Source organism: Rhinolophus sinicus, chromosome 15, assembly GCF_057876585.1.
Source record: "Rhinolophus sinicus isolate RSI-liver-muscle chromosome 15, RSI-T2T, whole genome shotgun sequence".
Taxonomy (NCBI): domain Eukaryota; kingdom Metazoa; phylum Chordata; class Mammalia; order Chiroptera; family Rhinolophidae; genus Rhinolophus; species Rhinolophus sinicus.
Genome location: NC_142515.1, coordinates 47,178,026 through 47,205,132, shown reverse-complemented (window position 1 = coordinate 47,205,132; position 27,107 = coordinate 47,178,026). Strand labels below are relative to the sequence as shown.

Below are 27,107 nucleotides of genomic sequence, written 5' to 3'. Positions count from 1 at the left end.
GTAAGTACTAATATATTTATTATGGCATAAAGTAGTATTTTATACATTAACTCAATTTTATAGTAAAAACATTTTATGTACAATTGTAAAGAAACCACTGCACAAATAACTCCAATGTAAAATCGTGTTGTATTTCAACAGTTTGTTGACTTGATACATAAATTAGAAAATATTTTCTCAGTAGAAAATAGTAAAAATGGTAACATTTCCCAGGCTAGCCCAACTAGCCCACTTAAAACACGCAATAGCTGAATTATACATTTATAAATATGGTCTGAATTCTGGGATCCAGGAGAAACTTTAACTTCACCTATTAAAACAACCGGTTTCCTTAAAATTAAGTTGCATAAAGTGAAACATCCACCAATCTTCCCCTTTATCCTTGATGTATGCCTGATTATTTTTCTTTAGGCTAATCCACATCAAGGTTTTACCTGTTCCTTCCTAAACAACAGGTACCATGTCCTTTTAATCTGCTTGGTAAAGTACTCATTCCTATCCAAACTGTGAAATGTTTTGGTTATTAAAGTATGCTCAGTATTTGAGCAAAACTAGAATCTAGTATGTTGTAATACACAAGGCACACGAGTTGTCTATCATCCAACAACTTCCCCTAAATCCCTGTGGCTTGATGGGAAGCCATGAGGAGGAGGAGGAAAAGCATTACAATTGACAAGTAGACGAAGGAATAAAGGCAAGAGGATTTCTGAGAAGAGAGACACAAACATCCAATCAGGATTCAGATAGAACAGAAGTCCAAACAGAAAAAGAACATTGCCTCAAGAATCAAGAGTTCTGATCCCCTAATACTGCCAGGTGATCAAGAAGGCAGCTACATATAGACTCAACTGAGACACATCAGGGCCTAGAAAGATTTGTTATTCAAAATAATTAAATGAAAACAACACAGGCCATGTAGTTTAATTTCTCCATCATGGCTTATTCCCTGAGATTTCCAGCACAGAATTTCTAGGAATTAAGGTGAGAAGACAATGGCCCTCAGGCTCCTGCACCATGTAGAAAGTTTCCCAGAGAATATTTGAGTACTCAGAGTTATCTGGCCAGGGGCTATACTAAGTTCTTCAGTTTCCTCAAAGCAACAACTTAAAATAACCATATTTTGTCTTAACAAAAAAAGGCTCTAAGCAGCTAAAACCTTTCAATGGAGTAGCAGTCTAATAATGAAAATAGATTACTTTATCGTAATCTACAGGAACTAGGCCTTTGAGAAACTAAATTGGATCGTTCTTCCTAATAACCCCCGTTTGCCCATTAGAAATTAACCTCCAGAAACACTGACTCATTAAGTTTCCACCATTAAAAGAATACTGTATCATGTATCTTCACTTGTTCTCTTTGCTCTCAGCAGAGTGTTTCCTCCTCACATGTAAAAAATATTTTCAGTGAGTTTTTTTTAACTCGGCAATGAAAAAAAACTCTGCCCCCGGACTCCCTCCTTTAATTCCTTCTTGGTAAATAATGTTAATCTTCCAAGAGTACATAGAGTACATCTTCAAGCCCCATTTATCCAGCCTCCTTCCTTATGAATGAAGTTATGGGGCCATCTTACACATTTTGGAATTCCTTAAAGACAGTTGCTTTCTATTAAAATAGTTCGTTATATAGCTATAGATATAAAAAAATCTGTGAATAATTCACTGAAGCATGAATCACCTTCTATTGAAAAGCTAAAAATGTATCAAAATGCACATAACGATGGCTAATCTACATGTACTACCACCCTCCAGATCTAGAATATATGCTGGCATAAACTTTATTACATCCCAGCTACATTTGAAATCTTGCTTCAAAACATCACTCAGTATTAATTCTCAGAAGACATGTTATAGGATAGGACCACGGGAGTAGTTACTAAGCAGGTGGCCGAGGAATGCCAATTACAGAAGCAAGCCTGACTTCTCAAAGTACTTCTCCAGAGATCGCTGTATTCCTCGTAGGTATTTAAGAACACTATTAAAAGATACTTATAAAGACAGGTCAACTTAAAGAGCATAGACAGATACATGCTTGACTTTTCCTTATGATCTCTAGACAATGCATTAGAATGAAATATAATAAATTCATACACCTTTTCAAAAGGAACACTTGACACAGAAGTGGCTATCAACTTATAAATGACAATCATCAGATGAAGCTTGTCTCTCTGGAAGAGATGGGGCCTGGGCAAGTGGTCAAGAAGGAAACACAATGTGCTTTTAACTTTGAGTGAAAAAAATGTTCAACTGTGTTGCCAAACACAGTTGTTTTGCCATATAAATCCTCTACTTCAAATTACTAACCAAATGCTTTATTGAAACTCCGCTTCTGGCCTTTGTTTTGGAATCTGTTGTTACTTCTGTTGCCACCTCCTGATCGTTGTCCTCTGAAGTTTCTATTTCCTTCCCGCTGTCCCCTGAAGCTTCTGTTTCCTCCCCGCTGTCCCCTAAATCCTCGATTGCCGTCCCGCTGTCCTCTGAAGCTTCGGTAGCCTTCCGGGGGTCCTTCCAGCTCTGGTTGCTCCGTGGCCACCGAGAGCTGCCAGCGCCGTGAATCATGCCATTTTTCCTGTTGAGAGATGCTTTTATTTCTACCTGCTTTGATTTTTATTGAATTTGGTTTAAAAAGGCCTTAGAAAGACATTTTTGCCCTTTCTCAAAGACTAAAACCAGATTGATAACCTAAGTGCTTAAAAGGTCATGGTCAAAAATAAACTATCCTTCATGGCCCAAAAGCCAGAATCACTAAAGTGTGGGAAAATAAGTTTCACTATGAGAAGTACCCTCAAATTGTATCATTATTCAATTCCATTACTATAGAGTAGCCAAAGCTGTCAGCTAGTAAAACATAAATATATTACGTACAAACACGTTTCTCACAGCAGTACTAAATAAAGATATAGCAATTTAAAATGTTTACGTAAATCCCACATAACACACACAGGGAGGAAAAGCTGGATATTGTTCACAAGTCTGCAGAAAGGAAAACAGGCAGGCTAAGCAAGAAAAAAAAATCTAAATAAAAGGCTAGGAGAAAAAATACTACAATTCTAAACTGTCTTTTAGTAAAGGAACCACAGCTATTGTTACCCTTTCTATTCTGTATTATCAATAATGAACATTTCATAACATAGAGATGTTAACTTTGAAATCCAAGAGAAAGAATACCTGTACTTCTGTTACTGCTGCAGTAGGGACATCAAAGCAAACACCCTAGAAATCAAAACAAATTCAAGTTAATCCAGCCTTTGACTAGAGTTATGAAAAGCACATTAAGTAATACTCCAAATGACCAGGTATTATGTTAAAAAAAAAAAGGTATTGATAAATAAATTTTACACCAAGGCCAACATATTGTACTTCCCAAAAGTACAATAAGCCAAGGGTATAAAAAAAAGGACTCAAAAACGATTCTGAATTGACTAGAGCTCATTATTGGCTGTCACTCAAGTAGCCATTAGCTATATTTACAGCCAAGGAAACAGTTTGGAGAGGCTCAATGACTCGTCTAAGGGCCCAAAGCTGATAAGTACAGCAGGTTTTAAAAATCTGGTTAGTATGGCTCCAAAACCTATGGTCAGAGTGTGAACTATTCAGGATGGCCTAACTAAAAGCAGAAAAATAAATGATCTTCTATTGTTAAGTTTCTAGTTTTTTATAATTCAGCCTCCTATGAAGTTTTTAAGGATTTCAATACTTTATATACGACACTATCTTTTATAATAAACAGTGACATCATTTCCAACTAAGGAGTCCTCCTATTTCTCCACAAATACAGTCAAAATATCCCTGCAAATGAAACAAGCACCCTTCCCCACTGGCTGTCTTTAATTCCAACATTTTATGAGGAACACCCCTTCCAGCCAACAATTTACCCAATTATAATCACAGGTAGCGCCAGGTACTGACGGATTTTGCCCTTTGTGGGAATCTTCATTCACGTGTTCACTAAGTATTCAATGCCAGGCACTCATTTGGGTAGAGAGAGAACTAGAAAACAGTCTTTGCCCTTGAGTAAGTCATATGTTCTTGAGGCTCTCCGTCAGTAAGCAAGCACAGCAAGGTAAAATTTACCTGAATAAAGGTATGCCCTAAGAACTCTGCAGTACAAAGATGCCCCCAACTCTGCCATACGGCCAGGAAAAGCTTCTTAGGGAGACCAAGGCTAAGTCAAGTCACAAAGGCTACCATAAAGGGAGAAACCTATGCAATGGGTTGAGCATGCACTTAGGATGAGAGAAGGCAAGGTGTGCTTGGCATTGCTGGAGTGAAGGGTATTGCTGGTGAGGCAGATGAAATCTGTAAGAGGGACAGGAGTCATCTCACAAAGGATCTTATTTTCCACGTGGAAGTTGGGACTGTATGCCATAGAATATGTAGAGTTGCTTAAGGACATAACCAACATGGTGAGACATGCAATGAGTTGGAGATAAACCTGATTCGGTTTACTAGGCCAGTGATTCTCTAAGTATGCTCTCCTGGAACCCTGAGATCTTTTGAGGGTTTCACAGAGTCAAAACTAATTTCCTAATAATACTAAAATGTTCTCAATCCTTTTCACTCATTCTCTCATAAGCGTACAGTAGAGTTTTCCAGACACTACATTCCATGGAATGACATCACTGCTCTGATGGCTAACAGAACATGACATTCTTTTAGAGTTCCAGTTTTAACTTCTAATACAGTACATATCAATAGATACAACCTTCATAAACAGAAGCTTTTTGGTGTCCCCAACATTTAAGACTATCAAGGGGTCGTAAGACCAAAATGTTTAAGAATTGCTGTGCTGTGGTCTATGCCATTAACTGAAAGCAGGACTCAGGAGAAAGAACACCAGGTTTGGAAGGCAAGATTTTAAAATTTGAATTTGAATTAAAGGTTTTGAATTCAAATTTGAGTAAATTGGTTTCAAGTTGCTTAATAAACACCATCTGGTGGACATGTCAGGGAAGCAGCTGGATCTTCGGTCTAGCCCTGCGTGTAGATGGTGCAGGCTAGAGATACCCCTAAGGCAGCTGTCAGTGACTGAGGGGCAACTGCAGGTCATGGGCGACACTGCCTGGAGACTATCTACAGAATTAAAAGATGCAGCACTCCCATAGAGCAGGGAGAAGCCACTGTACAGTGTTTACTGATCGCATAAAGCCACGGAACCAACAGCAAGGTCACAGCAGAGGCCCGGCCTTCCTTACCTGCTTTCCTTTGAGAAAGACCATTCCCTTCACTTTGGAATCGAAATCCTCACCCAGTTGCTCCTTAAGTTCTTTCCAAGCATAACTAATGTTTGGCATTTCAATTGAACACCGCAAGATCATGGTCACAAAGCCCTATGGGCGGAAGGGGAACAAAATTAACGTCTCAGAAACAAACCTAACTTGATAAATACCTGCCCTCACGTTTCTAAAATATGTCTGGAACAGTTCTTCCTAATAGGATATACCTCCCCCAACCACCACACAAATTAGAACAAGTAAAACTGAGGAACTCTCAATAAGATTGGTGGATTGTGCCACATGTCAATAACCCAGGTGTGATATTATTGTTTCCCAAAATGTTACCATTGGGGAAACTGGGCAAAGGGTACAAGTGATCGCTCTATTTTATTTCTTCCAACTACACGTGAACCTATAATGATCTCAAAGTTTCAAAAAAAAAGAGAAAAGAATACACCTTCTAAAGTCTCTAGATATTCTGGATAAATGTATTATATACATTTGTATGTGTATGTATTATTTTAGGATTAAAAATTTGAGATATAATTCACATACCATAAAATTCACCATTTTATAGTACACGATTCAAGAGTTTTTAGTATGTTCACAAACTTTGCAACCATCACCACTACCTAAAATTCCAGAACACTTCACCACCCTAAAAAGAATCCCCACGCCCATTAGCAGTCACTGCCATTCCCCTCCTTCACCAAGACACTGGCACCAATAATTTACTTCGTGTCTCTATGGATTTATTGACATCTACCTTCATGCAAAAGTTAAAACAAGGGAAGTTTAAATGGAACACTTTCAAATCCTGCTCAAACTTCAAATTATAAAGCATCAGAAACTTCACAGAAAAAAAAAAATAAAAAGAAACTTCACAGAAACCCTCACCGCCTCTGAGTTGATCAAGGAGCGCTGGTCCACTGATGTGGCCCCTGAAATATGGGCCAGTGCTGCTGCCAGGGCTTCCACAGCCCCCTTCTCCTCTATCAGCTTCTCAGCTGACTGTTTAAAGTGACTAATGGCAGTGGGAGGTACAGAATCCAAAAGCCTACGATTTGATTAACAGTATATTTGTTAGGAGAAAGCATAGTAGAAGTGGACAGATTTCATTTTCAAGACAACAGCATTTCAAGATAAATCAGTAACTTTCAAACCCTATCTTTAATATGCCTAATGCATCATTTCGATGCAATGTATACAATCATCCCATTCCTTTCATTGTATCTAATTTACCACCAAACCAAAAGAGTTTTATCCAAAGGAAATAATAAGATAGATCTTAAGATGTTCATCCCAGTGTTACAGGAAAAAAAGACTGTAAACAATTTTAAAATGTGCATCAATATGGACTGGTGAAATAAACCATGAAACAGAAACAGTGAAATGCCATACTGCATTAAAAGTGATGTTGATAAATGTTGAACTTTTTCCACAATACGCATGTGTTACTTTTAGAATCAGAAAATATTACAGCTATTTCCATTCTAAAATGAAAAAGACTCCCAAATCATACTACAAATGATACAGGCCTTTATGACACTCTACTTTTATTCAGGAGTCACTACTGTCGTGGCGATAATGTCACATCTCAAAGTGGAAAGAGATCACCCATGAGGATGGATAAGGCCGTGTCAGGCAGCCTCTTTCGGCAGGGCTGCCCCTTGCAAGACCCTCTCATACACCCTGAGCAGCACCTTTGTCTCTTTTCTGCTTCCTGGCCATCTGATTTCCTTAACTGCTGCCATAGACAACCCTGTCTGCAGAATGTGTGAAGAAAAGCATGCCACGCTAAAATCCATTTGAAAAATGCTGAGTTAAATTAGTTTCATTTGCAAGCTGTTAACATGCCAATATCCAGCCTTTCTTTTGATCATGAATTCCCCCCATCTATTTTCTTAAAAAAGCATGTCATACATTTATAATAGTAATTGTGTAAAGCACTCTAAAAATGATGCTCAGTCTCTTGCCCTACACAGGGGACATTTGGAAAACAGTGCCAACCCCACTTACCCCCAGGAATACACACTACACAGCCAGGGATGCTAAACAGTTAAATATCCTTCAATTTGTAGGACAACCCCACATAATAAAAAATTTTCTTCTTCCAATGCCAATGCCAAACACTGTTAATCTAATCCTCACTATGTAGATATTTACTATAACTTTAAGAAATACTCATCTCTCATTCCTACCAGGTGGGGGACTGAATGAAGATTTGGAATATAATCTGTGATCCAAACTAATCAATCTCCAGATGGGGAGCATCTACACCATGTCTAAGATACAGTTCCTTCAACTGCCTAAGACAAACCAAGCTACTAATGGTGGTTTCCTCTGAACAGGATTGGGCAGGCAGGAGGAGAAATGAGAATTTTTACTTTGTGTAATTTTACTTCAGCGCAGTCGGAGTGCTTTTAGAACAATCAGGTTATAAATTATTAAAACTAATGCATAAAGAAAATAAAATTTAAAAAGCCAAAGCTCATTACTGCACACAGACACGCAATAAATAGAATAAACACTAAAACAGTCCATAGCAGTGGTAGGGGACATACCTGACTGCATCTTTGCTGGAAGCTTTTATTATCTCTGTTGCAGAAGGAACACCGATTCGTTTAAATTTAATTCCCTACAAGAAAATGAACCATAGATTAATGTACAACATGCCCATTAGTTGTTTCCACTGAGGTTACTACTTCTCTAATTTTTTATATTTACCAAACTTATTTATATATAAGATAAACTTCTTATTTGACAATGGTTTTAGAGTTCCTATATGCCATGCACTGAGTTTCCTTATTATTATTATGGCCCATTTATCACAACTAAGAAACCCACACCGCTATGTTACTGTGAACTGAACGCCAGAGTTGATTAGAATTTCACTAGTTTTTCCACTAACATCCTTTTTCTTTTCCAATATCCAATCCAGGATACATTACATCTAGTCATATCTTGTACGTCTCCTGTGACCTATGGTAATTTGTCTTGCCTTGTTTTTCATGGCCTGGACAGTTTTAAGGAGACCTGGTCAGGTATTTTGTAGACTGTTCCTCAAAATGAGGCTGTCTGATACTTTTTACACGCTTGGACTAGAGCTATGCGTTTTAGGGAATAAGACCAGAGGTGAATGCCATCTTATCACACCTTATCAGGGGTACATGCTTATCACTGATGTCAACCATGATTACCTAGCCAGGTAGTGTTTGCCGCTTTCTGCACTATAAAGTCATCCCCTCCACCCCAATTCCTATTCTATTCTTTGTTAGCAAGTCGCTAAGTGTGGTCCACTCATGGAGGAGGGAGACTAAGCTCCACCTCCTGGAGGAGGAAGCACCTACGTAAGAATTTCCTTTTTGTTGTTTCAGGCGCACAGAACACAGTGATCAGACATTTACATAACTCACCAAGTGATAACCCCACAAGTCTACTGCCCACCCGACACTGTACAGTCATTGGAACGTTACTGACTATATTCCCCAGGCTGCACTACACATCCCCGTGACTTTTTTTTTTTTAATTATAGTTGACGTTCAATTCGTAAGAATTTCTTTACAGAAATTCTGTAAGGAAAATTAGTCTCTTCTCTCCTACTTTAAAATTTATCCTTCACATATTCCCATCCTTTTGGTTTTTGAGCAATTCCTATAACTCCCAAATCCGTGCTTAAATATTTTGGATGTGTTCATGTTATCATTGTCTGAAAACTGCCTTTCAAACATAAGAACAATTCTTGTAATTGTAAATATGAAAACAAAACCATTGCCTTCAAATCCAAAGTTACTTCAAAAAGGGCTTTAAATCGTAGAATAATACATAAACCATGTATCTAACAACAAGCTTTCAGTCATGGCCACATGCTGGAGATAAAAATAATTTAAAGCTAATAAAAAATGTAATGAAACCGAAGACTGACTTAGAACTCAACATTTGCTGATTAAGGCTAAGAAAATAGTAATTTACCGCCTTTTGCTCCACTTGCGCTAACTGATACTCTTCCTTGTGCTGATAAAAGCAGATGCAAATCCCTGTCCTTCCAGCTCTGCCCGTTCGCCCAGAACGATGAATGTAGGATTCCACATCCTATTGAAGTAAAATACAGTGACAATGAGTAAAATGAGTGGCAATGAACAACAAGGAGACAAAGACCTGAGACGTCTACACAGGCAACATCTACACAGGTTACATCTACCAGGGGTGTGAGGCATTTCCTTAGCATTTCAATTTAAATTAAATAACTGACAATTTTTAAAAACCTCCAGAACAATGGTCCCTATCCTGTGGACAAATCTGCAAAAGCATCTAAACAGTGCTGTCCAACAGAACCATAATACATAATTTCAATCTTTCATTTCCTAGTAACCACACTAAAAAGTTAAGGAAAAAAAAAACACAAGGTTACTTTTAATATTATTTAACTCAATATACCCCCGTTTTATCATTTCAATATGCTAACTATATAAAATAAGCTATCAAATGAGATCTTTTCTTTTTTCACGTCTTCAATATCCAATGAGTATAATAAAAAGTTTTAAATAAAAAGCAATCCAATGTGTATGTTATACTTAGAGCACATGATGATTCAGACTAGGTACATTCCAAGTGTTCCCAGCTCCGTGTGGCTGTGGCTATCACATTGGACAGCACTCATTGAAACAATGTCGATGCCACACACCATGGGACTTCCTTTGTAAGAACTGATTGATGACTTCATAGTAATCAGGTATTTTTTCCATCATTGTAAACAACCTTTAATCCTGAGGGATTTGCTAGTTTGGAAGAGGTTATCGGGTCTTCACGCTTGAAGTGATGGAAACAGTCTCCTTCAGACCAACTTTTATTTATGTGAAGTACTGTCCATGCCACAAAAACTATGATTCAGGGCCCTCCCTAAGAAGTTCCTACGTCCCACAAACCCACAGTTTTAACCACAGAGGATGTTAACTACAGGCCTTTTCTCCTTTCTCTATCATCTAACTCATGAGTTCATCTATCCTTCCCCAACCCCATCTAAGTCTTCAAAGTCCAGTTCAAAATCACACCACCACCATGAAGCCTTCCAGGATTTCCCTCTAACCAGAAATGATCTTCCCAATCTCTGGCCACTGACCACACTGGCACTAAACTGTCAGTTCAGAGGAGAGGGCCTCACAGGAAATTTAAAAAATCACCCTTAGCATTCTAGCACTCAAGAGACAGCTATTACTAATCACATGAAAGTAAAGAACACAACTTCCATTTTGTTTTAGGGCCCAAAAGAAACAACAAAATAAAATCAAAGTATAAGCCACTTACCTTTGGAGGAGAACTTTGTATAACGAGGTCAACCTCAGGGATGTCTAACCCTCGCGCAGCAACATTGGTTGCCACCATCACTCCAAAATTACCATTTCTAAAGCCTTTCAGGGTGATTTCCCTTTGCTTCTGCGGAATGTCTCCATGTAATGACTGGGCTTCCTGCGAAAGAAATAAACTGGCCTAAGAATACCATATCCAACAATACAGGTACTTTTTAAATCCTGTAAAAGACATTCATATTTTGGTGATACTTCTGCTGAATGTAACACAAAGGGGAAAACACCTGTCTTACATGGACAAACATCAAAATTATTTCCACTCCTTGGTCATTAAATCATTGTACCCAACTATACTTGCAAGGTAAAAACACCAGATAAGAGTGATCAAATCTACTCTGCTGGTGTAACCTTGGGTTTGAGCCACCTTTTCCTTATCTTTGAGAGGAGACTGACAGATTAGGTGAGCTCTAACATGTATACTCTGACTATTAATTAAAAGATGCTTCTTCCCTAAAGGAAATGGAGAGGAAGGACCAACCTGCTTTATGGACGTATCCTGAGACAACTCCTGGGCTTCTTTCTTGGTTTCACAGAAGATGATAGTGCGCCCTTGAAAACCACTGTACACTCGGATCACGTCCCCAATAACTGCTGCTCTCTGGGTCCAGTGGCACTTGATAGCCAGATGCTTGTAAGACAGGGAAAAACAGATCAATTGAGCTGGAACATGGAATCACATGCTCAACAGTAATGGTACAGAAGCAATTGTTTAAGCCTGACTAGAGCAGACTGTGCTACCCGTTTAGAGAAAAAACTAAACCGTTAAAGCAGAGAGCCTGTCCCCTTTCTCCAAAGAGCATATCGCTTCTTTATCTATTTTCTGACCTAACCAGGAAAAGAAATACCATTCAGATTCCTGCAAGAAACCAAATAAGTGAAAAGAGAAAAGTTTCTGTGTTTTGTCCTTTCATCCACTTGAAAAATGTACCTGTTCCTTGGGTGAAATGAATTCATCTAGGTACAGGATCCTAAGATGAAAAACACAAAGCACTAGGTTTCTCTGCTGCCCTCTAGTGTTTAGATTCTAGGTGTAATTTCTTTAGATAAGACCGATTTAGGTTTTAAAAGATTCTGAAATCAGGCTACCAGATGACGAAATTTAGAAAACATACCATATACAACTCAAAAAGAAATTTATCTTTACTTGGCTTTTCATATGGATTTATTATTTATCTGGAAAAAGAGTTTGTATTTGGCAGTCTTAAAACTATCAGATGGGAAAAATGATATACAATTTATTACTATTAGTGATTCCGCAACCAAATGAATCATTTACCTCCACAGTTATTGCCGTTTTCTGAGTCTTTTTCCCAATTAGGTCCACCTGTTCATATGTAGATTTCATGTATTTCTTAGCAACATTATAAACCCAATGAGGGCAAGTTGCAGAAAAAAGCAATGTTTGGGGATTGTCTTCTGAATCTTTGGGGGGGAAAAAAAAGTCAGTACGAATAACCCAAACAAGCCTGCATAGTATTCCACCTCACCCAATTCTCCCGGGGCCCATCAACAAACATTCCACAGCAACCATTAGGCCAACCCAGGCATTGAGGACACAAAAATGAAAGACAGAGAGGTTCCCAACAAAGAAATACTGCCTAAATAATTTATATAAAGGGTCCTTGAAATAGAAAAGCACTTTAAATTTACTATGCTTTCTAACCATTGGCCTTTATGAACCACAAGGGGAACCTGTCCATTACAACAAAACCTACCAACTGGAAAATACCAATTCATTGCATTTTCATATATTTGAAATGGCAGTATAAGCTGGTAGGGACACTTAGAGAGCAACTTGACAATGTACATTGAGGAGCATGAATTATTTATATCTTTCAACTCAGTAATTTCACTTCTGGAAAACTACCCTAAAGAATTCCAAATACTGTGGTGTGAAAGGAAGCTCTCTGCACAAAAACGTCTGTAAGCAGAATTATTTATATTATCTAAAAATTAAAATACGCAAATGGAATTAAATCATGGTACAGCCACTTCATGATTATGCCAAATTTTTACAAAATATACATTAAAGTTATAATTAACTTCCTCCATTATAGTTATGTGATAAATCATTTTTCCAAAAAAAAATTCAAGTATTCCTGACTAAAATAAGTCACCTCCCAATCTCCCAAGGTTTCATTTAACTCTTAGCAGACTACTTAATCACCCACTTTTCCTCTGACCTCTTCTATCAGTTCCTTGAACTTGGCGTTTACCTTTCTTGTATGCCACACTTAAAATCTCTTCCACTTGATCAGCAAAGCCCATATCCAACATCTGGTCAACTTCATCCAGGACAACATGCTTCAGTTTGGTGAGATCTAGCTTGCCATTCTGCAGGTGGTCTTTGATACGACCTGGTGTCCCAACCAGGATGTCGATCCCGTTCCGCATGCGTTCAACTATAAAGAACATCAGCGATAAGACACACTGGGTTTTCAAGTCCTTTTATTAGTGTGGGATACCAATTAAGTATTTTTTATTCTGAAATATGTATTAACTACTATACAAGGTAACATGTACAAGGTAACTGTATAAGGTATCTTTATTCAAGATAACGATACTCAAGGCACTCCTTGATCTAGTGGAAAAAACATGTAAGAAGTGACAGTCCAGTGTATGATATGACATAACAGAAAAATGCACCAGCTAGGGATGGTAACACCAGGAAATGACTTCCTTGGCTGGTGGAAAGTGTCACGGTTTCACAAAGTGAAAATAAGAATCTCAAAGAAATAGGAACTTTCTATAAGGTGGGGTTTAGGTAGAATGAGACAAGATAGAAGGGCAAATATTCCAAGAAGTTACAGAGACATTCAGGAAAATAGAGTTCAATATAACTGGGATGAGATGGTAATAATGCAGCTTTTTATTGGGTTGCTATTGCAGTCTAGGGATACTAGGCACTCTACATACATTATCCAATTCAGTCCTCACAATACTCCTGCAGGGTGAGTTTAGTAACCATATTATATACATGTGCAAACTAAAGTACAAACAAAATCAAGCAACTTGAATTTAAAAATCACACAGCTACTCTGTGAGTAGTTTAAATTCAAATCCAGGCCTCCTTTCTGATGCCAAAGCCTCCATTTGTTCCATCAAAGCTGGAAAGAAATAATCACAGCCTTGTGTGCCAACGCTAAGGCTTTTTTAATGCCTTGAATCCCTTCCTGAATTATGTATCTGATCTACATGATAAAACTTCAACTGGCAAAGTAATGGAATACTACAGCAGGGGCTGCAACATTTGTCCCTTGGGCCCAGAGAAAAGAAAGCCTGCCTGCAGCAAAAATGAATTAAGGATATAAGAAGAGGCAGAGACCCAAATTCCTTGACAGATAAAGAATAACCTTGAATTCTGACTTTCTGTTAGGTTGGTGCAAAAGTAACTGTGGTTTTTACAATTTTTGACCTTTTAAACCGCAATTATTTTTGCACCAACATAATAGTTCCAACTCTGTCCTCTTGTGTTCAGTAAGGTATCTCTGCAGCCTTTAGATGAACGTAGAAAATACACAAATCCTAGGAATGGTATATTCTTAGGATTTGACACATCATCATGTAGGACCATGTTCTTTGACCATCTTTAAACAACAAAAGAAAACCACCGGAAGATTAGACCAGGTAGAGCTGGATATCAAGGTCAGAAAAAATCCAACCAGGGCACCCAACAATGGATGGCAGGTTCCTTCCCTCACTTTTGGATTTACTTACTTTGACCTCCATAGGGAGTTCCACCATAAAAACAAGCCACTGCCAACTTTTTTGTGATGTCACTGAAGTCTCTGCTTACTTGATTTGCCAACTCCCTTGTGGGCGTAAGAACCAGTACCTGAAAAGGAAAAACTAATAATTGAATTCAAAGTATTATGCAGTAACTGGTTCCTTAACAAATTTGGAATCCATCAGAAGGTTCAACTCATCCCAACAAATATTCTCAAAACATCTATTATGTGCTTTGCAATGTGCTGTGTGTGTGAAATGACCATAAATAAAACATGGTTCCTGAATAGCTTTTCTCAAAAGAAAAGCTTGTGATCCTAGCCATCAGAAGAAAAGTAGGTGCCCAAATGTGTGGTGCTCCAGGAGCGCTGCACCAGCAGGCTGAAGGAACTGGGGGAAGTTTCATGGAGCTGCTAGTGCTTAAAGAACAGCACCCAGGAAAGGAACAACTTGAGCAAGCAGTCACGCTACTGATATTAACATTAGTTAATATTTACACTTCTACTGTGTCTCAGGCTCTATTAAATGCTAAATATGTATTATTCTCATTTAATTCCCACAAGTTATTCACCTAACGATTGTATTGTACAATTGAATTGTAATACCTACACTAACACACAATAGAGTTCTAAAACCAAGAGGCAAAGAGAGGGAGAGCCTGGATTTAAATTCAGGCAGTCAAGGCTCTAAAACCTATGGTGTGAACCTCTACTGCACGGTAATTCTGAAGTAGATTGGAAGTCAGACAAGTAAGGCTGGGCCAGCACGGTGAGGGGCTTTGAATCCTTGACCAGTCTGAGTTTTTTTATTTTTTTTCCCTTTCAAATAATTGTATTATTTATTTATTTTTTAAGTTTATTGGGGTGACAATTGTTAGTCAACTTACATAGGTTTCAGGTGTACAATTCTGTAATACATTATCTACATATCATTTTGTGTTCACCACCCAGCGTCAGTTCACTGAGCAGTCTGAGTTTGATCCAACAGGACATACAACACGAAACCGCTACAGATTCGCAGGTATGGTAACAGCGTGACACAAATATGATTTAAGAACAACCTGCTACATGCATCCAACAGATGTTTACTGAACACCCACTATGTGCCAGGTGGTATTCTAGGTACTAGAATAATTCATTTGTGTCCTACTATATATGTTTATAGCAGTAAACAAATAAATTAACGAGCATGACCATGGAAGGCCAGTAAGCAGAAAGGTGGGGGCAGAAATTACCCCCAGCCAAGGTGCTAACACAGGCATTTCAGTGAGGTCGGAGTCTTGGCCTCTCCGAGTGCCCCTCCTTCTATTCATGGGTCTCTAGTAAAAATGTTTGCTCCATTTTAAGCAGAAATAGCCAAAGACACTTGAACAAACCTGTGAGGCCCAGGAACATCTAATAGTTTGAAAATATGATGAGCATGAATAATACTGGTGATCACAACAACAGGACAGATTACAGTATTTAAATACATAGGATTTAAAAGAATTAAACACTCTTAAAAGAATTACCTTTGTTAAGCAATATAAGCTATAACTTAAAAAAAATTATCCTGGTTTAGCAGCAGATAAAGATCTATACAGTAAATACCCAAAAAAGGCTTTAAGGAGAATCCAATAAAAACAACAGGGTATGTACACACATAGATGGTTTTTCCTCTGCAGATCTGGAAGCGTTGAGGTCCCTGTTAAAGCTGCTTACCTGAGGGGCACGGCCTCTCCTCCGGTCTTGCATTTCTCCCAGAAGTTTCTCAATCAAAGGGATAGCAAAGGAGAATGTCTTCCCAGTTCCTGTCCGTGCCTGTGCAATTAAATCCTTTCCACCGTAGACATGGTAAAATGTTTTTGCTTGTATAGGAAATAGGAAGGTCACTCCACGGGCTGTAAATAAATTAACCGTCATCTGATATTGCAGTTCTTAAAATACCAGCCATACGGGAGGACCCAAGCATCCCCATGCTTTTGATCCTGCAGAATTAGGGACTACATTCTGGTCAACATCTACAAAGTCACGTTCACATATATCCTAGTAGTGAAGAATCTGCTTGACTGAAAAGTATCAACAAACTTTAAAGCACCAAATTATAGTAAATATTTATTATTTTAAGAGATTAGGTCCCTTGTCATGAAATATCATCCATAAGTCAGTGTAAGCCTGAAAATCAGGTGCTGTGCAGTCCAGACTGTGCCACACCTGTTCAGAAAACACCTAGTTGAGCATCTGTGACTACCGAGCTCGTTCACAGGCACACTGCCAAGGTGAGTTCTAAGCCAGGCTGCTATCACTAACCTAGAGATGGCTCAAAAAGTAGAAGAGGATAAAAAAAGAAAACGCTAACATGACATCAACTATTTAATTGCAGCAGCGCTATCAATCATTACACTTTGGAATACACATATTGTATTGAATCAATTTTAACCATCTGTTTAAGGGGCAGCAAAGGACCATCACTGGTATAGTCCTATATTGAATATATAGATCTACTCCAATTATTTGGTTGCATATATTGTCCTCCAACAAGAACATATCCTAATTCACCTCAACAAAAACAGTGGAGTGCTTCCAAATAATGTTCTAAATTATACAACATTTCCAAAAATATTACCTTTGAGAAGTTTAATAGTCTCTTCAGATATGGGGAAATTAGAGAAAGCTCCTTCTTTTTGTTCCACAGGTATTTCCTATCAAGTAAAAGGCCACAGAAAGAAATCAATAACTTTACTCCTACAGTTAATACAGAGAAGTCTTTTGAGAAACAAAAGAACCTATTTTAAAAACATCTCTTCTCAATCAACCAAAAAGATACTCGGTAGCTAAATCAAGATCTGAAAAGGAAATATATTGTAATAATCTATAAAACCCTAACAAAAGAAATATCTATAGCAAATATATACTGTACATATACTATGTGTGGCTAGTGAAGGCAGATTCAATCTCAATATACTGTTAAACAGGTCATCAGCCCTTTCCCATAGCCATAGAAAATAAGGAACAAACAGTTATGATAAAGTGGTCAGTGGCATTATTTGATAGTAAAAAATCTGAATGCCCAACAGAATAAGTATGTGAATTTCTATATATTTATGATTATGTAACCATGAAAAAGATTTAATATTTTTATTTAATAATAAAATAAGTACATAAAATTAAATATTTAATGAAAGTGGGCGAAATGCTTATATAAAAATAGGAAAGGCACAATACAAGATTGTATATAGTACAATCCTAACCTGATTTAAAGAAGTAGTTGCATATATAAAAAGTACTATAAGGGAACATCAAAATTTGATGCAGAAATTCTAGGGAGTTTTTTGATAAAATTCTGGATTTCCTAAATTCTCTAGATCACATACTTTAATAATCGGAAAAAAATTTTTAAATGCTGATCATGACCTACACCAAACACAAAATTGTTTATTAAAATTAGGGTTTTTCTTTGATGACTGCGTTTCTGAAAGCTAACAGAACGAATTTCCAAATGCAGACATTTAATCATCCTGTTCAACTCAAATTAATGGCCTAAACAAAGAGATTTATACAATCCAGCAAATACCTTTGCAGTGGTACCACTTAATCGTGATTTATTTTGTGAAATCCTTCAGAGGGAAGCTAGGGTCTATTTGCATGACTATATCCTTCCTCTTGATTTTTGACATACAAATACACTGGTTGACATCTTGAGAGATTTTCCCCAAACTTAAACAGATCTGCTTACTTGCAAAGGAGGCATTCTGACACTATGCTCAAAGGATCCCCCATGAAGTGCTGACATATCAAATTTCCTCCCTTTATTAAATAATATGTACCAATAACCTACTTATTTATCTGAAACAATAACAAAAGATACATTCTACATATTTAAATACAACTTCACCTGCTCTAACTCACTGTTACTTTCTTCACTGGCAGCTTCATTGGCGTTGGAATCAGGTCCAGAATGAGAGATCCCATTCTTCAGTTTGGGGCTTTTCTCTCCAAGTTCTCCATTCATTTCCTTTTCTTTCTTCATCTTCTTGGGCTTAGGCGCAGATAATTCTTCTTCAGAAGGCTCATCATTTTTTATTGCTTTTTTGGTTTTAGAAGCAATAACTTTCTTTTCAGTGGGCTCCTTTGGTTTTTTTACACGTTTGGGTTCAGGAGAAATGATGTCATCTTGAGATGGCTCCTCTTTCTTTTTTGCCTTTTTGGATTTAGGAGAAATCATGTCAACTTCAGAAGGCTCTGCTTTCTTTTTAACTTTTTTAGCTTTGGGGGAAACAACTTCTTCTATTTCTTCTGCTGCCTCTTCAGATTTTGCCTTTTTTCTACCTTTCTAAAAAAAAAAAAAAAAAAAAAAAAATCAATAAAGAAAATACAAACATTGAACAGAGAATCTGATTCATTTGTATAATACACCAATTCTAGATTATTACAAAATCACATAATTAAGAAGAACACAATTTGGGGTTTTTTCAACATCTGTACTTTCACCTTGCAAGAAGGCAAAAATCAAACAGTATCCTTTTTAGTACAATTTCTTAGCTTTATGGAGTTAAGTACATATTAGTAATTTCATTAGCTTGGAAGAGAATGCTTCTTGGTAATTATTTAATTTATACTGGTCAAACAAACTGTAAAATCAAACTTTCACAAGGGATTTGTGGTGGCTCGTGGGATGCTCCAACAGGCTCTAAACTAAATACACTATAGCAAGTGATCAAATACAGTTTAATTCTGATAGAGTAATAGGCCATACATGTCCACGGATAGATACTATTAAGCAGACTTCTTTGCTAGAATTCCCGCACAGGTCAAACAAGAATTCATAAGATCTGCCTTGCCTTCTCACAAGCGCAAATGAATTTTCATAGAGACACTTTTTGAACCAAAAAGCTATAAAAACCCACAACCTATCACCCCACGTGTAAAAAAGCTGTACCTAATTTAAAGAAGAAAAAAAGTGGGGCGGGCCCAGTGGCTCAGTTGGTTAGAGCTCTATGTTCCTAACTCCAAAGGCTGCCGGTTCGATTCCCACATGGGCCAGTGGGCTCTCAACCACAAAGTTGCCAGTTCAATTCCTCAAGTCCTGCAAGGGATGGTGGGCTCCGCCCCCTGCAACTAGCAACTAGCAACGGGCAACTGGACCTGGAGCTAAGCTGTGCCCTCCACAACTAAGATTGAAAGAACAACAAACTGACTTGGAAATAAATCCTGGAAGTACACACTATTCCCCAATAAAGTCCTGTTCCCCTTCCCCAATAAAATCTTTGAAAAAGAAAAAAAAAGAAAAGAAGAAAAAAAGTTACAAGGAAGTGTAATGAGTGAAACCTCAAAACCAAACCAGATTATGGCTCCTACCTGAAATGTCTGACCTACCCAACTTTTCATATTACTAAAAACTTAATTATTACTGAAAACAATTAGACAGATGTTGTAGCCTGTTAAAACCTCTCTGGCAGAGCTACAGCACAATCCCGGAAGTACAGACTACTATACTGAGCAGAAATCTGCCTCCCTGAAACTTCAGGCCTGGCCTCTGCTCTCAAATCATGGATGAGGGGTAATGTCTCCCATAAGACCTGTCCTTCAGACATCTGAAAAATAATCTGGTCCCCCATCCAAGACTTCAGTTCTTTCATCCCTTGGTTTCACCAAATTAGAGTGAATTTCCCATCCCCTTGGTCTCTTCTGGAACACAGTGGAGTTTGGTCATGTCCCTCCTAATCTGAGGGTCCCACAACTGAACACGTTCAATGATGCACAGCAGGTAAAGCAGGACCACCTCCTCACCATTTGTGAAGACAAGTCTGTGCTTCTTCGGCTTCTACAACACCAAAATATTGCTGTTGTAAAAACTCCCCATAAAAAAGACCCAGACACAACAAGGAAGGAAAATTCTAAGTCGTATACAACACAAGTTCAGGGACAATCTTCGTTCCCACTGACCTTATCTCAGAACAGACTCAGTCACAGTTAAATCACTATCTACAGAAGCAACAGCAAGGAGGCAGACAACTATCAAGGTAATTTATGGCTACTGAATTCTGCTGGCCTATCTCAAAAATATAGTGTACAGTTAGCACCACAGGCGGCTTTACATTTCCACGGGTAATCTGGTGAAAAAACATTAAGAGGAACCGAATTACTTCTTCTAAGGGTTGCTTACCGGAAAACAAACTACTTCACTTAATGGGGTAAAAAGAACGTCACTGCTGACGCCACCCACGTGTACCTGTACAGGTGGATTCATGTCTCGCTGGTCTAGTCTAAAAGTGTCAGTCTCTACCTTGACTTACAATTCCCTCCGCGAACGCACTCGCCTGGAGTTAGGTCTGAGTCTGAGCCAAAACGTGGGGCCGAACCGTAAACTTACAACTATAAGCACGGGGTGCAGGGCGCCCAGACTCCGGGACCACGTGGGACACCCGGCCATCCCTCCAGGTCCGATCGGTCCCGGCCTCTCCGCCAGAGCTACCCGAGGGCGGCAGCGCGCCCATCGCCCGCGGAGACCACCACTCCTGGGCATTCCTTGACCGAAACCCACGCGTGTCTCCGCACGAGGCCGGTCAGCGCCGCGCCTCACGCGCTCCCAGCCGGGACACCCCTCCTCTTCGTACCCCGCGGCCCCGCTCCCCTCAGCGCCCCGGCCGCTCGTCCTGCCTTGCCCCAGGTCCCTCGGCCCTCGGTGGCACCTTCTCATTTTGCTTTCGCGGTATCTCCATTTTCCCCATGGCCGTGTCTGATTCCAAATCCGCGTCACTAAGGAGTTTCCCAGGCATCACTCAGCACGGAATGCGTAAAGCGACCAATTTCGTCCACCGCGTGGAGAGGAAGAGACTAAGGTAACCCTTGGGCCCACCCAGCTTTCGTCACTTCCTGTGACAAAAGCCTACGAAAGCCTTTCCCCCGGAAGCAGAAATCTCCACGATGGCAGATCCCCACGTAGTAGTTCTTAGGCACTGGCTGCTCACCCCTCTTGGGCTTAGTGACTTGACTGCTTACGGCGCCTACACCAGCAGGTACCTATAGAAGGGTCGACTGGAAGGAACCACCAAGGTTGGCTCTGTGTTATCGTTCAAACACTAGTCACATCTCGCTAGTCCGGGCCCGGTAAATACAGACTTGTAGCAGCTTTTGAGTGGCGCCTGTTCGGTACTTTAGATATTGCTCGAGTTTGCAAATACAGACGCGCGAGATGTGTCTTCTTGATCATTTAGTCAACACTGAAAGGAGGCGCCCAGACTCACAAGCCTGGTTTAGAACTAGAATTCAGTAGAGTGCGATCGTTCATTCGTGCACTCAACAAACATCCCCTAAGCATTCACCGTGTCGCGTGCGAGATATAGGGTGAGACTGGTAGGAAACAGACGAGTGTCACTTGTTCTGAAAGCAAATAGAGGCACCTAAACCGGCCTTGGAACCAAAAGGGGTCCGCAAACCACGTAGACCTCTATTAAAAAACACAAGGGCTCCTAGTCTTGAATAATTTGAACAATAAAGCAGTTGAGATAAAGTGGTGCATTGAACGATCTATGATAATGGTGTTAAACTTCCTCTTAAGAACTAGTGACCAAAGGATTGGGAGCCAATTTATCATAAAATCATTTTTAAAAATGGGTTGAAGTCACGCCTGGCTTTGAAAACTTGCCCTATTTACTGTGATTTTGGACGTTACTTAGTCTGAGCCTGAGTTTCTCATGCATAAAATGGGCGTAACAAAACCTACTTCATCGGTTGAGAAAATGAATGAATGAAAACGATTTAGCAGCATAATAAATGGAAGCTATTAAAACTCAGGTGTTTCAAGGTGTTTAGAAAGACAATTCAAAATGTAATTATTTTATGACAGGAAAATGCTGCAAGTTTTATTTCCGTATTTCATAAGATTAGTTTTTACTGCATTTTAAAAAAAATTATATTGGGGGAGGGGGGAAGGGGAACAGGACTTTATTAGGAAACAGTGTGTACTTACAGGATTTTTTTCTAAGCCAAGTTGTTGTCCATTCAATCTTAGTTGTGGAGGGAGCTTGCCATTGTTAGTTGCAGGGGGCACAGCCCACCATCCCTTGCAGGAGTGGAGAATCGAACCTGCAACCTTGTAGTTGAGAGGCCACTGGCCCATGTGGGAATCAAACCGGCAGCCTTGGGCATTAGGAGCACGGAGCTCCAACCGCCTGAGCCACCGGGCTGGCCCTTTAACTGCATTTTTAATGACAGTTTAAAGGAAAAATTTTGTGTTTCACGTAAATTATTTGATGTTTCAGAGTCTCAATTTTTTTACCAGATAAATTTAGGTAGATCTATAGTAGTGCTTTAACTTATACTTTGTGATAGCCTTAAGCCAGGAGCCTTGATTTATCAATTTTTGTGTCCTTAAGATTTCAGACAGTGCCTGGCAATGTGGGGCTGGGAGACAGCGAGATGGAACCCTTGAAATAGATTTAACTATATACCCAGGTAGGTAAGCAATTTAGTCACCCTGGTATTAGATATAAGAGAAGCGGGGGCAAACATGAGTGCAGTCAACCAGCTGATTAACAGAATGCTTAACATCTAATTTAAGCATTGTACTGCAGACTTTGGAGTACATAAGTGAAGGACCAGTCCCTGCCTCAAGGTGATAAATGACAATCTGGTTGATAAAACCACAGAACTCCGTGATACTATGTGATACTGCTGTAAACAGGACAAGGACATTTTTATTACCGACAGATGTTGAGCAAGAGAGTAAGCCCAGAACACTACTAAATGGAAAACTGTTGTCAAGGCTTATAAAGTATGTAAGTTCCTTTGTAACAGACCTGCACAAAGGCACAAGGCCAAAATTCTAAGAGGAAACATGAAAAAGGCCGTTTCTGGCTCAGAGGTGACCATACTACTGGATTGAATCTAGTCATCAGTGTAAAACTTAGTAATACGTAGAAGAAATGACTCTTATACATTTGATAGAAATGTGAAGTTCTGCTTGACATATTAACTATGCCAGACTAGTTTCCTCTGATGTAGATGATGTAATATATTTTCAAAAAATTAGGGGGAGAATGTTTCACAAAGTATGTATACATACATGCACACAAACAATGGATTCAAAAGTTTACACAACAAAATGTTTGCAGTAATTATCTGAGTGATGTGATTATGGGGGGTTTTATTTTTTCCCATATCTCTATTTTTTCAAATTTTCAACAGTGGATATATAATCCTAATACTTAAAAAATATGATTTTTAAATTATTAAGCACTACCCCCAAATATATGAAACAAAACAATGTGAAAGGAAGCTCTCAGACATTCACACCTAAATGTGAATTCATTAGAGTCTAATGCTAAAAGGAATAAAACAGATATTATTTACAAATTCAAAAACGGAAGATCAGGACACCTGAAATTAATATAAAATACTGAATATCAACTGTAATTGAAAAATTAAAATTAAAACAACCCCCAAAAAAACAAATTAAAAACCTGAAGATCACGGCAACGTTTTCAAGTTCAAATACTTGTTATGTGACCACACCAGGGCAGTGTACCAAGCTGAAGGCTCTAAGTTGCCAAAAGGTGGTGCCATGAAGGTTCTGGCTCTATGAGGAAGAAGTCAAGATAAGTGGCAGAATGTAGCCCAAAGCTGAGAATTTGGTGAGGAATTTTCCCTGCCCCACTTCTTCTTCCAAGATATGGAAAGCTATTATTTAATCTTACTATCTACTACCCTTTCCTTGCTAATAGGGAAGCCAGCCTTTAGCAAGTGGACCCCTTAAGTCCATGTCCACCCTGCTGGCATTTACCTACGTGCTTCTTTTTCACTCTTTCCTAACGCTTCAGTGACTATCCAAAACAAGGTCTATGACGCCTTCCCAATAGGACTCTTGCCGTGTTCTCACCACTACTTTCCTCATAGTGAAGATCCCAGCAACAAGAGCTACTTAAAATTCATCATACTTAGACCTGTATGTTCCGACGCATGAGTAACTCATGTGCAGTCATCATGTCCAAAATCTTTCTGTGAACCCTGGGCTAAGTGCCCTGTGCAGAGCTCTCAAATCGTTGCAGTTAGTCATTGCCATGGACCTAACTTTGTGTGTCCAACTATGTCACTGGATTCTGAGCTCCTGGGGGCAGAGACTGAGCACTCCTTACATTTGTACCCCAAACATTGTAGATACACAACATATTCTGACTCATGCACATAGAAATGTAGCCCCTATTTCATCTGGGGTATAAACCCAGCGCTCACAATTATTCAAATGCAGAGCCAACTGCGATTTTTGCCCCTCGTTACAGCTATCCGGAGCCCCGTTCCCCATGACCAAAACTTGCTCCTTTCTCTGTCAGCACCGAGTCCTTCCCCCCACCTTGGCTTAACTGAAATCTGGCTCTTCCGGAAAAATACTCCCCTGCAGCTTTCTCACGTTTCTCATTCCCTCACATTCCATGTACCCTGCCTGGTGTCAAGTGTCCTTTTCCTCTAAGCCATTTCTAATCTCCTTCATTTTCATGTAAATGCCCTTGTCCCTTTGAAGATATGCGGTATTATCACCCTATACTCCTCATTCAGGTAATTCACTAACCTCCACCATTCACTGATATTTGGGCCTCTGGCTTAGTCTTCCCCTCCCTCCTCACTCCTGGTTTGTCTTCACTCTAGACTTCATTGCCCATGAAAACCACGCATATAACACGTGGCTTCTCAGTGCTTTGACCACCCCAACTGACATAAGCTTTGCCCCCAACAGGCCTACTCCCACACCCTGCACCTGTCTTCCCAACTGCTCCACTCTTGAAATCTCAAATTCAGACATCCCTCACTGACCTTCAGCCCCTTGGCCCTTTTACACTCTCCCTTTAATCAACCCCACCTTCACGTCAATCCCTAAGCAGTCTACACAACATGGACCATTACACTTAGTCACTTTTGCTGCATCCTTAACATGTTCACTTTGTCATCCTTTCATCTCACAGAGCAAAACCCTAATCCTGGATCAATCAACTGGCTCCCGTCTCCATTCCTACAACAGAATGCTGAGTGTTGCTACAGGAAATCAATCACTCCTGCTGTTGCCACTACAAATTCAGTCTCTAATCTAAGCTGGACCCTCAAAGCTACCCTGATTGCCTAGTGAGTTCTTCACCTAGTCCTGCAGTTGATACCTCAGCATTTCTCCACTTGCCTCAAATCTCCTAGCCTACTATCTCCTCCCTTTCTGGCTCCTTCCTATATATTATTACAACATGCTCAAACTTCCCTCATCTCCTCCCATCTCCAACACACACACATACACACATAAAACTTTCAACTGTAATCTCATGTCCTTTCTTCTTCTCCCAGCTTTAGCTTATTCTTCCTTATTTACAGCCAAATTTCTGGAAGACATGTTCGTGTTTGTTGTCCCTACTTCTTTATTTCCCATTTCCTGCTGAATCCACTGCTAAGTGGCTTCTACTCTCAATACTATTAATATGGTTGCTCTTCATGTCAAATGTCTCTTTTTGCCAAGTCCAGTGGCCATTTCAGGCTTGTCTTCTGGTTCCTTTTGAAAGCCTCCTACTTCTGGGCTTTCTGCCCTGTTCTTATCCCTTCTCAGTGGGATCCTTTCCTCAGCTATTTAGTAAATACAATGGTATGCTTATGAGCTCCCTTCTCAGTCCTCTTTCCTTACTATACTTTCCCTGGATCTCATCTACTACCTTAACAAAATTACCATTTTTTAATTATTCCCAAATTTTTAGAACAGATCCTTCTCCTGCTTCAGACTAACTACAACTGCTTACTGTTTATCTCCTCTTACATATCTCATGGGCTACTCAATATTAAAATACCGGGGGTGCCAAAAAATGTATACACGTGGACACTTTGGTCAACGTTGCTCAAGCAGTAGTTCGCTGTGATCAGAAGTGTCTGGATGCTAATGGGAACCACTTTGAGCACCTCTCGTAATTGCAGAAGTCAAACGTGACTTGTATTCATCTTTGGTTATTGGTATATATTGAGTATTACAATTTTAATAGTTCTTGCCTTTCTTAAAATGTGTATATTTTTTTGGCACCCTCTGTATATCTAATCCTGAACTAATCATATTCCCATTCTCGCCACATAGCTTTTATTGCTTTGTCCTAGTAGCTTATCGTAGTGACAAAAATCTAGGTTTCATTCTTCTGCCTCTTTCTCATGATCCAATTCAAAGCACTAGGTCCTAACAATTCTATCTAAAAACCTCTGAAACCTATCCATGTTTCTCAATGTCCACTGCCACTATTTAGCACAGTGGTTAAGAGTGCTGGTTCAGAAGCCAGACTTACCTTGCTAGAAGCCCTCACTCCACAGTGTATTATCCAGCTGTGTGGTTCTGGACAAGCAACAGCCTCTGAAGTGCCTCAGTTCTCGTCACTCAAAATAAGTTTCCTATCACTAGCCAGACCACCATCACCTCTACCTTAGATTACTCTGATGTATCTTAGATCTACTGGCTTCCAGTCTGGCCCTTCTGCAATCTAGTCTCCTCAGTGTAGCCAGTCTTTCTAAAACACAAATCTCATCATGTTAATCCTTACATTAAATCCTTTAATGGTTCCCACTGTGTTCAAAAGAATGTTTCAACTCCTTAACAGTACCCACAGGCCTTTAAAATCTGGTTCCTGTTAAATATTAACTCCTTATCTCTCTAACTCCTGTCCTCTGCCTGTCACATGCAAACCACCCTGAACTAACTGTAGGTCCTCAGACTTGCCACGCTATTCTTTGCCTTTGGATTTCTGCATATGCTGTTCTCTCTGCCTGCGACGCTCCCTTTTAACTCCCCTTCCCACCATACACATACACCTGTCTAGA

General features: G+C 39.3%; 1 protein-coding gene and 1 long non-coding RNA gene across 3 annotated transcripts; one reads left to right on the top strand and one right to left on the bottom strand.

Annotated features, from left to right (window-relative positions):
* Positions 1-21,148, bottom strand: DDX21 (DExD-box helicase 21). Its single transcript, XM_019731779.3, has 15 exons — positions 20,975-21,148; positions 18,178-18,615; positions 16,909-16,984; positions 16,005-16,183; positions 14,296-14,413; positions 12,795-12,980; positions 11,855-12,000; positions 11,057-11,206; positions 10,517-10,678; positions 9,185-9,304; positions 7,777-7,850; positions 6,110-6,269; positions 5,192-5,326; positions 3,165-3,209; positions 1-2,565 (listed from the first exon to the last, which is right to left on the bottom strand). Exons 1-15 carry the CDS (start codon positions 21,059-21,061, stop codon positions 2,296-2,298), a joined length of 2,346 nt encoding a protein of 781 aa, XP_019587338.2. The 5' UTR covers positions 21,062-21,148; the 3' UTR covers positions 1-2,295.
* Positions 21,149-21,167: 19 nt separating this feature from the next.
* Positions 21,168-26,073, top strand: LOC141572939 (uncharacterized). 2 transcript variants are annotated; one of them, XR_012498514.2, is made up of 3 exons: positions 21,168-21,301; positions 22,661-22,739; positions 25,241-26,073. It is a non-coding gene; the product is annotated as an uncharacterized LOC141572939 (long non-coding RNA). The 2 variants fall into 2 exon arrangements; XR_016018921.1 differs by having other exon boundaries at positions 21,168-21,338.
* The last annotated feature ends 1,034 nt before the right edge of the window (positions 26,074-27,107 follow it).